We start from the raw sequence: 17,079 nt of genomic DNA, 5'->3' as shown, positions 1-17,079 counted from the left end.
CATAATATAAGGTTAGAAGTTTTGATTCACCATACAGCCATAGAGCATAGTAGTTCAATATGAAATAAATGAAGCAACTACTCTGATTTAGGGGGGGAATCTTTATTCTTCTGTTTTCTTCTGTTTGCATTATAAAAAAACTCTAACCTTTTATTTTTAGCTTTTGCCAAAAGAGGAGTTATACAGTCCATCTCTTGTTATTAAAGTAATAGACCACAGACCATTTGGACGGAAGCCCATCGTGGGACAATGTACTATTGATTTACTGGAAAGCTTTCGCTGTGACCCCTACACTACTAAAGAGGACATTGCACCACAACTGAAAGGTAGAAAGCTGGAAAATAAGAAGCTCTACTTCCTTGTGTGATGCTAGAATTACATACCTTCAGTGTTTACTCTATATGCTGTAGTGATGAATAGCTACCTCATGTTGTGTACTTATTTGGAGATAATGTTGTCTGAAAGAAAGAAACTCTAAAACAGAGTATTAATTAGGGCAATATTCTGTGGAGCGTAAGAGAACATTATGCAAAGGCAAGTCCAGTCTTATGCTTGATGTGCTAGTTCCCAGAAGTTCCTCTTTTGTGTCAACTTAGAATTTAACTACCTGCAGATTACCCTGGCAATGGTACCAAAGTAACAACCCAGGATTCCAGCAAGAATGCTCTGAATACAATCCTGACATTTTCCTCTATATTTTTTCCAAGTTTGACTCTTTTTTAAAAAAGTCTATATATTTGAGAAATGTTTGCATGTCCTGCACAAAAATATATTGTGGCTTTTTAGCAAAAAATGGCAACTAATCGCTTTCTTTAGAGTATCAAACATATAACAAATTAATTTTTTTACATCTTCTGTGACTGTATTTCAAATCTGATGAAACTGTTTAGTAAGATATTTTTCCAACACCATATTGCCTTAATAAAACCTTTGGCTTACAGTTAGTCTGCTCTCTGCTGCACCTCGCCAGGATACAGTAATTGATATGGAAGACACACAGCCACTGCTAACAGCTCAGGTAATCTTTGAAATTTGATGCTTTACTTTTTTCTTCAGATCTGTGATTTCTAAGAAACTATCTAGACAGCAAAACTGTCAGAAACATATGCAACCTTCTAGAAAGCCAGATGGAACAAAGGCACTTTGTGACAGAAAAGCAAAGGAGATATGTTCATCATTGTAACCTTTGTTTTCATATAGTAAACATCAAACTATAGCATTTTTGTGCTTGGTAAGGTTCACCCAGTGGTTTAAGAATTAATTCACTTGTTCAAAGGTACTGATAGCACATGATAGAACACTAGCAGTTGCCCAGTGATGGTGGTTGGAGCAGCCTAATCTGGCACAGACTGAGCAGTTCTAGATAAAGGAGTTAGAAGTAGGTGTGTGTTTTGGTGGGTGCAGACCTTCAGCTGTTCATTTTGTCACAGCCGTGGCTTTGTCTCTCTTACCTTGAAGTCATCCAAACCCAATACCACTGAAACAGTTTTATCTGCACTAACACTTCTCTTCTTTCCTTTTCTGTTGTGCCTTGTGAATATCTTTACTGCTCTGATTCTTTCGGGACCACCACAATACAGTTTTGCTTGCCAGGTAAAAAATAATTTAGCTTGCAGAATTTTACTCTTGAGTTGAAACATTAGTGAAAACAAATTCCTGACAGTGCATTTTCAAGGAAAAATTTTCAATTCTCTTAGGAATGTAAAATGTTTCCCTTACCTAGAAGATGTTTTCACTAATTTCTGATTGGCCTGTTTTGTTAAAGGAAGCACAGAGGTTATGTCCTTTAATATATAGTAATTTTGCAGGCTCTTAATCCACAATTTTGACTTTTGAAAATGCAGAAAATTTTACTTTGCTGCAGAGGTCCCAAAGTAAATACTACTGAATTTAGATTTTTCAACTCTCACTCTTATTTGAGTATATTAATGATTGCATTGTTCTTTCTTCATTTCTTCTTCTGTATCCTAAAGTCATGATATTCAGACTAATTTAAGTATATCATAGACCATGGTCTTGTGTTTCTTGTCATCATACATGTAAATTGTCCTTAATATTTAACTTAGAACAGTCTCTAACTTTTATCTGAAATAGATTTTCTCTTCTAATATAAGTGCAGAGAATTATTATTTCCTTTAAAATTTTTAAGAAGAAATATTTACAAAATAAAGAAGATTTAGCTCTTCAAAGTCACTGGCAAAATTGATTGTATTTGTGTAGTTTCAACTATAAAGGGAAAATTTCAAATTTTATATAAGGTGAAGCACAATTTCTTTTAGTTTGACATCACCCAAGCCAAATACAATTCTGGATATAGTGATAGCATCCATATTAGAGGAATGAAAATTCAAACCAATTGAAATAAGTACAACTGTGGGAAGTATAAATGCTATGCAGACAATACTTTGAGGACACCAAAATTTCATCAATTACATTCCAATTTCCAGTGTTTAAGCAGTATGTCAACAGCACTCAGCAAAATGGCTTCTCCAACAACAGTGCATGTATGTATGTACCGAGCTAATGCATGCAGGTGACCAGAATATTAATGTGGTGGGGTCATGAGGGTGTACATCTCTTGGCAGTTCCGCCATAGATTTTGGAGGAGATGATGCTCGTAAGTCTGGTGTGGTTAGTTATGGATATTAAGGTATCCTTGTTCTGAAAGTCTTACTATGCATATAAAATATGTATGAACTACTAAAAACCTGTTTTGTGTTTCAGCTTACTTGGAATCTGTGTGGTAAAAGCATGAAACACAACAGGAATTACTTAACCACACTATTAATATTTAAACTTTGTCTAGAAGTCTACTTTGTGGAAAATAAAATAACTTTATGATAAGTAAAATTCTAACTTTTAACTTCTCTAGGCATCCACTGCATTATAGAAATTTTTTTCCATAATTCCAAATTGTTTGAAAAGCTGATAGTTCATTGTTGATGTCCTGAAAATGTCATGTGTGACAATCTACAGTAAAGTCACTGGATACATTTTAAAAAGGACAGTACCTCTCACATTGTTTTTATCATGTGAATATCTCACTCCAAAATCTCTAATTTATCATATGGCATTTTATTCTGTGTTTTGGCATTCCATAAGCACATCCTGCTTTACAACTTTCAGTAAGAATAATATCCAAAGCTTGAAGATTATTTTTTGCTTTGGGAATTTTTAAAAAAAGTCTTAAAGTTTTATTTTTTCCTTAATTTCTTCTTTCCAAAACTACCAAGTGCATTATTTGAAGAGACATTTAAAGGTATATCAAGGCAAAAAACCCCCCCAAACCCAAAACATATACTCTAATTTAAATTCTTCCAAAATTATGAAAGATTAAGACTTCTACACAGTAGAAAAAGGCTTTAAATTAGGAGTTTAAATTATTATTGCATAATTATGCAAGTTATCCTTCACATTGTCAACATTACCAACCAGTGTTTAAACAAAGTGAAAGTTAAATATAGCAAAGTATTCAAAATTATCTGATGAATTCTGCCTGTAAGTTTTGCGAATCGCTAACAGTATGATTTCCAAGAAAAAAATCACTCCAACTGTCCAGAAAATGACAGTCCTATGCAAACCTTAAAAAATTATGCTGTGTTTCTGATTTGAAGTTAGACAAGACTAGTAAGATATGGTAGACCTGAACACCCCAGCAAGATAATTACTTAGAGAAATGGGAGTAAATGAGTATGATATACCAGAGTGATGTCCTGACCTATTGATGCATTTGGTTTGTATTCATAAAATGTTTTTGCACATTTCTTCTGCTTCTCACAAAAAATTATGGCTAATGCTTTTAAATGAAAACACAAGGTATAATAAAAAACACTAGCACAAATGACACTTGTTAATCATGGCTTCCAAATGGGACGCATGATGCTTGCTCTTAATGGACTATCAGGTCATAATTATGGTATCTGTGATTTAACAGGTGAAGCATTTTGGATTGTGCACATTGTTTTTATACTTATATGGATAGATCTATAAACACACATATACTGGTTGTTACTGTACTTTATAATTCATGTTGAACATTAGCAAATTACTTTATAGAGAAGCAAATAGTGAAAAACAGCAGAAAAACCCACTTGAATCTTCCGTATGTGAAATTTGTTTGGAAAAGAATCTTTGGAATAGGTTCAGTTTTGTAAGTGCTCTTAGAAACATTTTTCATCTGAAATAAATCAGATCCAGTGCTTTGTGCAACCGCAGATGAAAGCAGAGAATGATGCTACTGTGGAAATCAATAAATAGAATCCAGACTGTAACACTACAATGATACAATAAAAACCAAGCTTCTCTCAGTTTTGCTTTGCTATGTGAAGAACAAAGCACAGGGTGATAATGTTTTACAGTCCTCTGTAAAATCTGCTTTTCAAAATTTATATGTATATGTGCTCCAGCTTAATATCTATAACATATTGACAGCAGAAAAAAAAAATCCAAGTTAAACATTTGCTGTCTGAATATTCTTCAAAAACATTTCTAAATTATTGTTAGTAACTTACTTCACATACATACTGTGTATAAAACCTCAAAATTTTAAAGCTTGTTTAACTGTCTAATATTCTACAAATCATATCCTTACCATTGTTTCTATTTTGCTCTTTTTTTATGACTTGATCCTCATGAGCAGCTTACAGAGAAGGTAATGTATACTACTTTTACACATTGCTTTCTTGTAAATGAGATATCCAGTTGAAAATCAGTATATCAATATTGCCTCTAAATTAGCATTTTAAGCATGTGGGTGAGAACAGTAATCTCTGAAAATATTTGATGTAAAACCTACAGTGAACTTGTGATGTGGTAAATTTGGGAAAAATATGAAAGACTAAAATAAGAAGCCATATATATAAAAAAAAATCCAAAAACAAATAACAAAACCAAAAAACCAAACAAACCATCACCTTTAATGATCTGTATAATAATTTAAGGTTCTCTTTAAATCCATAGAGTCTTAAAAAAAAATTGAATTTACACAGTGAATGAATGCTATTCGTTACCAATGGAAGTATGTTTTCAGGGGTATATAATTACATTATGCAACCCTTATGAATGCAGAAAATAGCACTCTCTTAAACACAGTGATTATCAGACTTAGATAAATACTGTATTAGTGGAAATGTATAGATTGCTAGCACCTAGGGTGTCATGAAGCTTATTGAAGTACTATTTTTTAGGAGGCAAGACTCACTACTCCTTTTCAGCTGCACTCAGTAAACATTAAGGTAGATCTGCAACTGCAAGACTCTGTTATGATACAGGCAGTCTCCACTGGTTTTAAGGGAATGATGTATGGTTAGAGCAGTTACAGGTCTGTCCCAGTTTTATTATATGGCAGTGGTTTTGAAATAACTAGGAATGTTGGAAGCAACTAGCACATTTATCCCTCGGGAAAGTTTGAACATGTTCACTGTAGTTCTTACAGTCACGCAATCCCTGTAAAAAAATACCAGGTGTGATGGTGCTGTTCCTTACCAGCTGAAGCAATGAGTGCACCAGCAAAGTGTACCTGCACATCCTCTGACTCCAGTAATTTAGAACTCAGGTGGTTAGGCTGTACTGCCCTGCCAGAAGGTGGAGGAGAGAAATACACCTCCCAAAATCAGTACTTTGAGATAGGTATCTAGATACCAGTAACTAATCACATGCTTGGAGTGGCTGGCTGTTGACTATCAACACAGCTGGATTACAGACTAGATACCTAAACCTGGGTAAGACACATTCCATTTTTTTAGCCTTAATACAATACATTAATTAATTACATTCTAATTCTCTTTCAGATGAACATTTAATATTACCTAACTGATAATAAGTTTTAGAGTATATTATCTTTTATGATGCTTAATTGTTCATTTTTTCTGCCTTACAGCATGATATAAAAGAGGATTTACCTTCTAATAAGAAAGTCTTTTATTTGCTTTTCTTTAAGGAGGAAGAAATTGTTGATTGGTGGAGCAAATTTTATGCTTCAATAGGAGAACATGAAAAATGTGGACAGTATATTAAAAAAGGATATGACACTTTAAAGGTATTGCTCAGGATAAAATAAATTAATGTATCTCAGAGTTTATAGACCCAAGACCTGATCAGAGCTGTGCCCTCTGTTATTTTAAATGCTCTTCAAAATTTAACTATACCTGATTTCCTGTAAAGGTTCATTACTAATTCATGTGGTGAAATGAAAATTTTAAGAAGATATCTTGGCTTCTCTTCTACTTAAATACACTTATTAGGAGATGTATCAAGAGTTTAATATTGCCTTCAGTCAAGGGGGATTTTACTCTTGACTTCTTTGCGTGCCAGGCAGATCCCAAATAAACATACACATTGATAAAGTATGAGCACAGAGGATCAGTACTTTTATTGTTTGTTGATTAAAATTTGAAGTCACTTTTATTTCTCATCTAATACACATAAAGAAGAAAGTAAAAATGAGCTTATGGCATGATACTTACTCTGTTTTTAACAAGGCCTAAATGAAGCTTGATCACATCTCCAAACATTGCATTTGCTTCCACTTTGATATAAAAATTATGATTTCTAAACTGCATTGTTTTCATTTTACTTTTCCTTTTTTAAGGTGTATGACTGTGAATTGGAAAAAGTACCTGAATTTAATAACTTAACAGACTTCTGTGATACATTTAAACTATACAGAGGCAAATCTGAGGACAACGACGATCCATCAGTGGTTGGAGAGTTCAAGGTAAATTTCAAATGATGGGCAATAACCAAATGCTAGTTGCAGTCTGAGTAAGTGGTTATCATTGAAGTAGGTCTACATGCAAGCTGAAATATGGATGTGTGCATCAATAGGGGCAAAAGATGCTTGTAACTACTTAGGTACAGACCCTTCTGTGTCAAGGAAGGTACTACTATGCATTGCTCACAGTACACGTGATACATGTTAATCTAAAATAAGTATCGTTCCTACTAATGTAATCTTCCCTGGTACCTGCGGGACAGAACCTTCCCAGATAACCTCTTGAACAGACTGAAGTTTCACCTGCAGACATTCTGAGCAAAAAAATTCCTTTTTAGAATGAATTTGGAAAAGGTATTTTCTACTATTTCTGTGTCTCTATGACTTCTATAGATTAAAATAATGCTAACGTAGAAAAACCAAACCGAACCTTAAACGATGCTTTTGGAGAGGGAAACAAATACAAGATATTTGTTACGTGTTCTCAGCTGGAGCAAACTGAGTAATTGTGTTGACGTAAAACTAGCTGAATTAATTTAAATTGCCAAAGGATATAACCTTGCCTTTTTAGTAAGTCTCATTATCCAGAACACGTTAAAGTAAAACAAAAGACTTCCAAGTGACTGTGGATCAGGCCATAATATTGCTATTCCTAATTAAACCAGAGTGTGTATGTGTAGGATAAATAAGAAAAAACAAACCTAGCTGAGTGACTTTTCTACATTTATCTTGACTGAGCCTTTATATTACTTTGTAGGGATCCTTTAAAATCTATGCATTGCCTGACGATCCCACTATTCCAGCTCCTCCCCGCCAGTTCCGGGAGCTGCCAGACAGTGGGCCTCAGGAGTGCATTGTGAGAATTTATATTGTTCGAGCTCTGCAGCTTCAACCCCAGGATAATAACGGGCTGGTGAGACTTTTTGCTTTTGGAATGTTTGCAAGCTAATTGGTGTAGTATATTTTAAATAAAGTTAGTCTTCATAAATATTCCTTAACAATATTTTTTTCTTATTTTTAATAGTGTGATCCTTATATAAAAATATCTCTAAGTAAAAAAGTAATTGAAGACAGAGATAATTACGTGCCTAATACTCTCAACCCAATTTTTGGCAGGTAACGAACTTTTTTGTGTTTTCAATTTACTGTATTTTAAAATATTTTTCTATTTTTTAAGATAAACCATTATTTGAAATATCCAATGCTCTATTCATGGTTGTATACTGAATTAACTCAGTTAATTATGAGTAAAATTGCATAAGGTATTTCCCTTTGATATCATTGGACAACATAGAAGTTTGGTTAGGCTGTCAATTTTCTGTATCACATGGGTAAATTGCACAAAGTCAAAGAATGTCTTTATCTTAAAACCACCCTGTGTTATGCATATAAGAATAACAAAATATGCTTACAGAATATGGAAAAAGTTTTAACTCTGAAAACTACTTGGATGTCACAACAAGTGATCAGCTTAACCTTCATTCCCAAGCACACTGGCCTTTCCATCAAAGGCTAATGATATCATTGAACTATGTGAATTAAAACTACTAATCAGGAATTAAGAGGTTCCTTCATTTTTATAATTACTAATGGAATTCTGGGTCTGGTTTGGTGTCAAGAGTTAGAGGAGGATTTTGGTAAATTAGGAAGTTTGGAGAGGAGGACTAGAAGGATCACAGAGCATTCAGAAAGCATACTTTGCAGTGATGCACTACAGGATTTCATTTGTTTAGACTATACAAAGAAATAGACAGCAAAGAGATTTGATTACAGATACAGAGTACCTTCAACATTCCAAGTTTTTGCAGAATTATTCTGGAAGTCAAGGTTTAAAAGTTTGACTAGAAATAAAACAAACAAACAAAAGAGATACAGAGAATAATTAACCATGGAATACTCTACCTAAATGCTAATGGATTCAGGAGTAGTAGAAACCACAAGGCTGCAACTCTTTAAATTCAGAGAATTAATTTTGAGAAAACTCTACAGTTGTTTAATGTAGGACAGCTAGATGACAGAATAATCTCTTCTGGTCATAGCAGCTTATCATTTGGACTGTAGTTTTTAAGGATCCTACTGCATTTGTGGTTAAAAAAAGTAGAAGTTTCTAATCATAGAGAAACAATGGATTGAACAACCACATTTTTTTACAGAGTGGCTGGTAGAGCCACACCAGTTTCTTCCTCAGTCCCAATTCAAGCTGCTACACAGAAAACATCTAAGTAATACATTGTGCAGAAAGGAAGGAGGTAATATCCAGAGGAGTATAAATGAAATTATTAATAAGTACAAATAGAAACTGGAGCATGAATGGAAATTACTGCTAGATTTATCAGCATTGGAAGCATCCCTTTAATTTCTCGTAAAGGCTATTGCTCAAAAATAAACAAATAAGTGCTTTTTTAGTTGGTTTATTTTAATATTAAAAATAAGAAACATTGTTTAAAAGAGTAATAACCTTAACTGAGTATTTTTATTTTTAGAATGTATGAACTCAGCTGCTTCTTGCCTCAGGAAAAGGATCTGAAAATTTCAGTCTATGACTATGACACATTGACTAGGGATGAAAAAGTGGGTGAAACCATAATTGATCTTGAGAACAGATTCCTTTCTCGTTATGGATCTCACTGTGGCATCCCACAGCAGTATTGGATGTAAGTAATTTTGTCTATTGAAAATTTTTATCTGTAAGATCAAGTACCCAGTCTCTGAAAAAATCTGGGCTTCATCTTAATTCTATGGTTAAAAAACAATGCTATGGCTTCTCATGGATATTTGTTGTCCTCATTCTGTTGTCTGAATTCCAAGTGAAGCTGTAAAGTCTTCAGAAGAGCCTTGAATGAAAACCATGATGTCAAACATTTTAATATTCTGTTAATACAGCAATGTGTGTTATTTCTGTCCAGGGAACTCACACTTAACAGTATTTTCTGATGTACTCATGGAAATAAATAAGAAAGCATCTATTAGTGTAAATTGTTTTGGTTTATAAAGAAAAAAGCACTCTGTCTTGGAAGGTAATTGAGCTGATACAAAATTATGTCACTGTATCAAACTCAAGTGGCCTCTGTTTAGTCAGTTATAGTGCTGTCCTTTCTGCATTAGTTTAATAAATACATTTTAGTGTTATGTAAATACCCTGCATAGTGAATAATTTTCAGATGTGTTTCTTTTGCTTTCCTAAAAGTTCAGGTGTGAATACCTGGCGTGATCAACTAAAACCTACCCAGTTATTGCAAAATGTAGCCAGATTTAAAGGCTATGCTCCTCCTGTGGTCTCTAATAATGGTAGAAAAATTAACTATGGGGGACAAGACTATACTTTGGAGGAAGCTGGTGAGTTTGTTTACTTATTTAATATTTCTGTCTTAAATTCATATTGATACAAATATAAAACTTTTCAAGCATTTATGGAATATTATAAAAAATCTTTGATGTTTTCAAACTTGAACACGTTTTTCTGCTCAGTTTTAAATATCTGGTTTTAATTTTAAAGTTCAAATCCAAATCCTGGTTCATGAGTCCCTGTTCTTTTCTGATTTCCTTTATTTCAGAAGCTAACAAGGTTCTGCATCAGCATCTTGGCCCAGGTGAAGAGCGGCTAGCCCTTCATATCCTCAGAACACAGGGATTGGTACCTGAACATGTGGAGACAAGGACCTTATATAGCACCTTCCAGCCCAACATCTCCCAGGTACTGTAAACAGGCTTACTTATGGTTTCTCGAATGCAGAAATGGAGTATTCTGAAATTTATATTATGTTGTCAATAGAGTGGTATCACTCAGGGGGAGCAGGGCTACAAACTGTTACTACTTGGCTGAAAATCTAAAGCAGATTAGTCTAGGAACATAACAAAAGACAGTTATGTTTTGCCATTAAGACCTCCAAGTGACATCTTAAACACTGACAGAGTGGAAATTAGGAAAGATTTAATTATAACTTTGTTACTGAAATAAATTGGAATATGTATTTATACCTCACCAAAAATAAAGGAGATGGCCTGGCTCAAGAGCTTTCTAGCTGCATTCAGCAAATGAGACCAAACTTGCCAATTCTCTACAAGGTTCAGAGATGCAAGTTTAAACATGAAGTCTTATTTTGGACATCTCTGCTAGAGAGGAACAAAGGCTAACATTAGTTTTCTGGCATTGTCTGACTCACCAGTGGTTGGGGTTTTTTTAAGAAAGTTTTCGCAGAAACCAGAAAACTTCTCTGAAAAATAAAAGGGCTTGCATTTGAAATAGAGTGTAAAATCTACAGTGGATGCCTTACTTCAGAATGTAGTTAAGGGGACTGATCACTTACACGGGGTAGGCCACCAGCTGCAAACTATCACCTGTATGACACTGGGCTGAATACCACCTCTGAAAGAACAGTGAGAACTATTTAGGCACCTAGCTTGCACTGATTCACTTGGACTTAATGTCCCTACCATCTTCGGAACTCTTGGCATTGTTCATTTGAAGAAAATTCTATAACGTGAGGGATTGAGCTTGCTCTGAAGTCTGTGGAAGTTCTGACATTGGTAACATGAGGTAGGTCACTAAAATTAGTACTGAGTGTGCCAATAAGCAGTTCCATAGAACTACAATGACAAACCTGTATGCAGCAAGCACTCCCTCATTCATCTTCTCCACTGCTACAGGGAAAGCTCCAGATGTGGGTTGATGTTTTCCCAAAAAGCTTAGGACCACCAGGCCCTCCGTTCAACATCACTCCCCGAAAAGCCAAGAAGTGAGTATCCCTATATATTCCATACCATCTGGCAGTCCTGACAGAGGCAATTCAATTCTCTTTCCTCAAACATCTCTCTTAGGTATATCTTGCGGGTGATTGTCTGGAACACCAAAGATGTCCTTCTGGATGAAAAGAGCATCACAGGGGAAGAAATGAGTGACATTTATGTGAAAGGGTAGGAACACTGTTATGTTAACACTTGCTTACAAATGAGTAACATTCAGAATATCCTCGACCGTAGGTTCCAAGGATTATTTGGTTCGGCCAAGTCAAATGCTAACCTCAGAGAAGTACAGAAGTATTATGAGATAAAGCATGACTAGTTAATTTGTGGTGAAAGATCCCAGAATTTCATCTCTTGAGGTGGGCAGCAACTAAAAAGGTAGTGAGTTGGATTTGGTGCTACATAACCTGGGTTCTTCAGTTTTATGTTCCCTGATCTTAATGTAAAAAATTCGGTAGAAATCACAGAAATATACTACTAGGCTGTTGATTTAATTTCTCCTAAGAAAGAACTCAGCAACTCGCTGCTGATACAAAACCGGTCTTAGCAGATGAGAAATTCAGTTCAGATGTTCCTATTTACAGTGCCAAATTGGAACCAAACTGAGAAAGGGCGTGAAAAACTCTGCAGCCCTCTGTGAGCAACTCAGACAGCTTGTTTGCAACCCCTTACTGACACAGTTACTGTACAAACAAGCACCACTGTAGTCCCACTGCAAACACCAGACACATCTCTCTGTATTTCCAGATGGATGCCTGGTAATGAAGAAAATAAGCAGAAAACTGATGTTCACTACCGATCACTGGATGGTGAAGGGAACTTTAACTGGAGATTTGTTTTTCCTTTTGACTACCTCCCAGCAGAGCAACTCTGTGTAGTTTCCAAAAAAGTAAGTATTCTAAAGATTTCGATACTTAGAATACAGATTGTAATTAGTCTGATCATTTTGTACCTGCATATTGAAAGAGACAGTTTGGCTCAGTTCTGCATACTTTTCTCAAACTGCTATTGTGACCAGATATAGTTTTGCCTTTAGGCCAGGAACAACACACTGGCAACAACAGCAGTCTTTTTAGCAAGAGCAAGACCAAATCCTTAATGCTTCCACCAAACCCAGAATTTACAGGTACTAACTGACCACAGCTTTGAATTTTTGTAAGTAATTTTTAATGGTGTTTGGGTTTTGTTTTTTAAAATTTTAGGAACATTTTTGGAGCCTTGACAAGACAGAATTCAGAATCCCACCCAAACTGATCATTCAAATATGGGATAATGACAAATTCTCCTTGGATGACTATCTGGGTAAGATTTCTAATAAAATAATTATTATTATCTCAAAGAAAGATATAAAAATGAATGATATTAAATTATCACATAAGGACACAAGGACTGTGTTTACAGAGTGAGAAACTGAGCATGCAAATCCTGGGAAACTCCTGGTTTCCCTCACAGTACAGGCTTACTTGTGATCATGAATGAATGAGTGAATATTCACTCAGTAAAGGCCTACTTGAGGTGAATCAAGATATTTTTCATTCAGGTAAGCCCTCTCACAAAGTGCATGAAATTATAATGTGCATGAAATTTTGCTTTGCTTCTTTCTTTAATTAAAATTACTTAAACAGGGTTACTTCGGTTTAAAGTGTGTTGACATAATGCTGTTATTTAGGTTTAAGCAATCTATTTCACAGTGTTATTAATCCCTACCTTTTCTAGACATATTGCTCTGCAGAAGATTCTCTGCCCTGTATTAAGACAGCTCCAAAGTCTTTAGCTTATATACAAACCATATAGGCCTCAAAAACTGAAAACAAGTAGTTGATTTAAAACTGTCGGTAAAGGTACCTAAATCATGCACTTAACTATTAGGAATTACATATTACATTGCTGTATTTGGGTACCTTCTGTTTAAGTGTGGGGGGAAAAAATCCTCTATTAAAAATCAATAGATTTATTAAGAATCAATAGATAAGGGGTAAGTAGAAAAATGCATTTGATCTTACATTAAAGAAGGAGGAGGTGATCTTGCTAAATCCAATTTATCAACACCAGCAAGATGGGTTTAAACACAGCCTGATGTGTCCCACTTCCCTGCCTCGCAACATCCTCAGACAAACAAGACTGTAATGTGTCTGTTGATTGTCTTTCCTATGTAACATGTTTAGAGATGGATAAGGTTGATGCTGAACCACTGTGCTGTATGATAGGTTGTCTTATGCAGTGTTTTTTTCTTTATCCACCTCCTAGGCTTTGTGGAACTTGATTTACATAAAACGATCATCCCAGCAAAAGTTCCAGAAAAGTGTGATATAGACATGATTCCAGAATACAAGGCAGACAGTTCTCAGAAAGCTCCCAGGACCGCCTCTCTCTTTGAACAGAAATCCATGAAAGGATGGTGGCCATGTTATGTTGAAAAGGATGGCTCCCGTATTTTAGCGGTATGATTGTTACTTCTTTAAAAAGTACTTAAAACATGCTCACAAGTTACAAAGGAAGACTGTAAAGAGTCTCTCACTTAGCCATTATCTTTCAGTGGTTGGACAGAGGAGGGGTAAGTAGAACAATGCGTGCACAAGTTCAGGAATTTGGTCCAGCAACGATTTTTTGTTTTAAAGTGTGAGCTTAATATTTAATTTATTTAGTTTGGTTTTAGCCCTGCTTGAAAGACTGTGGTGCCAGGTTGAGTCATGTTATCTCACCAAAAAGCAGCCAATTAAGTTATTGTGTGAATGAATGCATAGTCTCAAGCAGCTCCAGGGGAGGACCTCAGGAAGAATTTAAAGTTTAAATCCAAAGGATTTTTTGTAAACACCAAATAAAATTTCTGTACTGAGAACCCAGATTAGCTTTGTGATTATGAATGCATTCAGAAGACCTAAAGCATTTTAATCTATTCTGTGAAGAATATAAATGTATATTTATCATTTGTAGAATATTAAGCCTTTCAAGTGTGTCCGCTTCTTCTTTCTAATGTTTTTGCCTTTAAACTTTTATTACTGGAATTTAATAAATGAGGAAAAATTTTCAGAAACACCTACCAGCCAAAGCAATATGAAAAATTAGATGCTTGGTCATTTGGAAAGTATGCAGTCCTTGGGTTGCTCTCGAAAGAAGAACTGGTTTTGTTTTGCTAAATTGAAAAAAAAAAATTATAGCTTTAGGCAGAAGTATAGATGAATTAACAGAACAATTTTATGTACAGTGATTTGGTTTTTTCTATGTGTCATTCCCTGATACTGTGTTGTGACACTGTCACAGTACAGAAATCAGTATATTTTGAGAAGGAAATGGGAAACACACAGGTGCACACAATGAGCTGATCCCAAACTGTAAGTACTGCTGTATAAGTGCCAAGCAAGTCCTACTAGTGCTGTTTCAATAAGATCCTTGTCTCGTGTCACCTTTTTTCTGAAGGGCAAAGTTGAAATGACACTGGAAGTTGTCAATGAAAAAGAAGCTGAAGAAAGGCCAGCTGGTAAAGGAAGAGATGAACCCAACATGAACCCCAAACTAGATCTACCAAAGTAAGATAGTTTTCTCACAATAGTGTTAGAAGTATCCAGTATCTAGCTACTATGATGTTCTTGACAAAATCTGCACATAGCAATCTATTAGACATCAGTTATCCTTTGCAAGAGTTTATTTGTAAAAGCCAGTCTTGTTTCTTATTTCCTTCTTTTATCCTCATTAAGATAAAATGCAAGGTGGTTTCAGTATTAATGGCACGTTTACTGCAGCTGCTATCTTGCATTACAAAATTGTCTGTTTTCTTCAGCCTCCAAACCATGTGTTGTAATGTGTCACAATCTCATGATAAGTATTTCCTGTTTTTATAGTATAAATAATACTTGTTTCTTTTAAAATGCAGCCGACCAGATACTTCCTTCCTCTGGTTTACAAATCCCTGCAAGACAATGAAATTTATTGTGTGGCGCAGGTTTAAATGGCTCTTTATCGGCCTTATCATCTTGCTGATTCTACTCTTGTTTGCAGCAGTGCTCCTCTATTCACTGCCGGTAAGAATTATTAAATGTTTGTTCTCCAGCTGTGGTATGAAGCTACTTTAGACAGGAGTCATCAGCAGGATACACTCCTTACTCAGATGGGAGTCCCTCAACTCTGTTTTAGCAGGAGATATATGCTTATAGCTATAAAAAAATTCAGCTGATTTTCATTGAGAAACAAAGTTTAGGTTAAGAGTAATCCATTAACTAATGACAGAGCAAGTGAGTGCTTTAGAAGATTTAATAACCTACACAATTAAACTAGTTAATAGTTGGTCTAGAGTCTAGATTTCAGTCTGTGTTAGTCTGAAAAAAATTGCTCATTTTTACTGTATTTTAGCTGAAATACATTTTGATCCATTTAAATATCTTAAATGTCTTTTTCAAAACTAAACTGAAGTATTTTATGTACATGATTTTACCTCTCTTGTTCCTTCCCTCTTCCTCCCACAGAATTATTTGTCAATGAAGATCGTGAAACCAATTTAAAGAAGAGTTTTTTACCTCATCTTTTTAAGTAGTACTGAGTTTTCACCTCAGGCTGTGGACCAAAATCAAGCTCCTCCATCCTTTGTACCTGCTTGTATTTAGAACTGTAAAATAGATAATTAAGACTTTCAATAGGGTTAGCCAAGATTCAAGAGGTCATGAAAGATGTTTTTTAAGAACAAAAGAATAATCCCCCCCTTACATTTCATGGACATTTTTTTACTTCAGTGATATCTACAAGTGGTGAAGTTCTGACTTCTTTGCTTTTAAACTGGATTTTTCACAAAAGTCCCTCAGGAGGCTGCCTGCTGTTGCTGTCTCTGTTTTTTAATGGATACTCTCTTTTGAGAATTCCTTTCATTTCCTTGCATTTTAACTAAAAGAAAAACAACCACTACGTAAAATTATCTGTACCAAAGAAACATCACAGTGCAATCAAAGGTTCAGACATTGCTTCTAGAAAAGTTTTCAGAATCATGCTGCTTAAAATTCTTAGTTACTACACTGTAGATTTGACAACACTATATGTGTATTTTGACAACAACTTCATGTGCATAGAAATAAATAATATACGCTTTATTTACTATAATTTACATATTTTAAATAAAGTTATCCACAAGTAAAATTCAAGTTTCCAGTTTTCTTCATCAATTACAAAACTACAAAGTATTAGGAATTGTGTAGTGTCTATCAGAGGATGTAGTGCCACAGGCCTGGAGTCTAACATATATTACTGTTATCTGCACAGTGAAGAAGAAGGAAATACCTCTCCACAAAGTTCAAGTTAATTTATTCATTAATTAGGAAATTAATAAAGAAATTAAATCTGTTGAATGGTTTCACTGTTCTCCTTGTATTTAGAGATGATCTTGAATCAAAACACAAGAGTATACACAACCAGATTGAACCCTTGTTTGAAATCTGATCTGCACATTAATAGTATCTCATTTTGCCTCAGTCTCCTCTCTCAAGGCACTAAAAATCAGGTCACAATCTGTGATTCCACCTTACTTTTACGGAAGGCTGAAGCAGGAGCATCTCTGGATATCCTCTAGTCCTTGAAATGTAGGAAATCTGCAGCAGAACCTGAAATCAGCATTTTGTATGATGGTCACACTCTTAACTGGA

General features: G+C 34.9%; 1 protein-coding gene across 5 annotated transcripts in view; it reads left to right on the top strand.

The window, feature by feature from the left end:
• Nucleotides 1-16,576, top strand: part of MYOF (myoferlin) — a 66,820-nt gene extending 50,244 nt beyond the window's left edge. For 2 of the 5 annotated variants that reach the window (XM_017804094.1, XM_017804092.1), the window contains 19 exons: nucleotides 161-326; nucleotides 942-1,018; nucleotides 2,448-2,504; nucleotides 4,640-4,651; nucleotides 5,939-6,037; nucleotides 6,590-6,715; nucleotides 7,470-7,625; nucleotides 7,737-7,828; nucleotides 9,196-9,366; nucleotides 9,900-10,048; nucleotides 10,267-10,406; nucleotides 11,360-11,448; nucleotides 11,531-11,626; nucleotides 12,203-12,344; nucleotides 12,658-12,757; nucleotides 13,703-13,896; nucleotides 14,873-14,982; nucleotides 15,327-15,474; nucleotides 15,916-16,576. In XM_017804094.1, coding sequence (XP_017659583.1) covers nucleotides 161-326; nucleotides 942-1,018; nucleotides 2,448-2,504; nucleotides 4,640-4,651; nucleotides 5,939-6,037; nucleotides 6,590-6,715; nucleotides 7,470-7,625; nucleotides 7,737-7,828; nucleotides 9,196-9,366; nucleotides 9,900-10,048; nucleotides 10,267-10,406; nucleotides 11,360-11,448; nucleotides 11,531-11,626; nucleotides 12,203-12,344; nucleotides 12,658-12,757; nucleotides 13,703-13,896; nucleotides 14,873-14,982; nucleotides 15,327-15,474; nucleotides 15,916-15,951 — 2,160 coding nt within the window. In that variant the 3' untranslated portion in view covers nucleotides 15,952-16,576. Of the gene's footprint in view, nucleotides 1-160; nucleotides 327-941; nucleotides 1,019-2,447; nucleotides 2,505-4,639; nucleotides 4,652-5,938; nucleotides 6,038-6,589; nucleotides 6,716-7,469; nucleotides 7,626-7,736; nucleotides 7,829-9,195; nucleotides 9,367-9,899; nucleotides 10,049-10,266; nucleotides 10,407-11,359; nucleotides 11,449-11,530; nucleotides 11,627-12,202; nucleotides 12,345-12,657; nucleotides 12,758-13,702; nucleotides 13,897-14,872; nucleotides 14,983-15,326; nucleotides 15,475-15,915 lie in introns of those variants that run through there. The other 3 variants (XM_017804096.1, XM_017804095.1, XM_017804097.1) reach the window with 2 other exon arrangements.
• Nucleotides 16,577-17,079: the final 503 nt, after the last annotated feature.

Source organism: Lepidothrix coronata, unplaced genomic scaffold (assembly GCF_001604755.1).
Source record: "Lepidothrix coronata isolate B3197 unplaced genomic scaffold, Lepidothrix_coronata-1.0 Scaffold8, whole genome shotgun sequence".
In the NCBI taxonomy this organism is placed as follows: Eukaryota; Metazoa; Chordata; class Aves; order Passeriformes; family Pipridae; genus Lepidothrix; species Lepidothrix coronata.
This window is presented reverse-complemented; position numbering and strand designations above follow the sequence as displayed.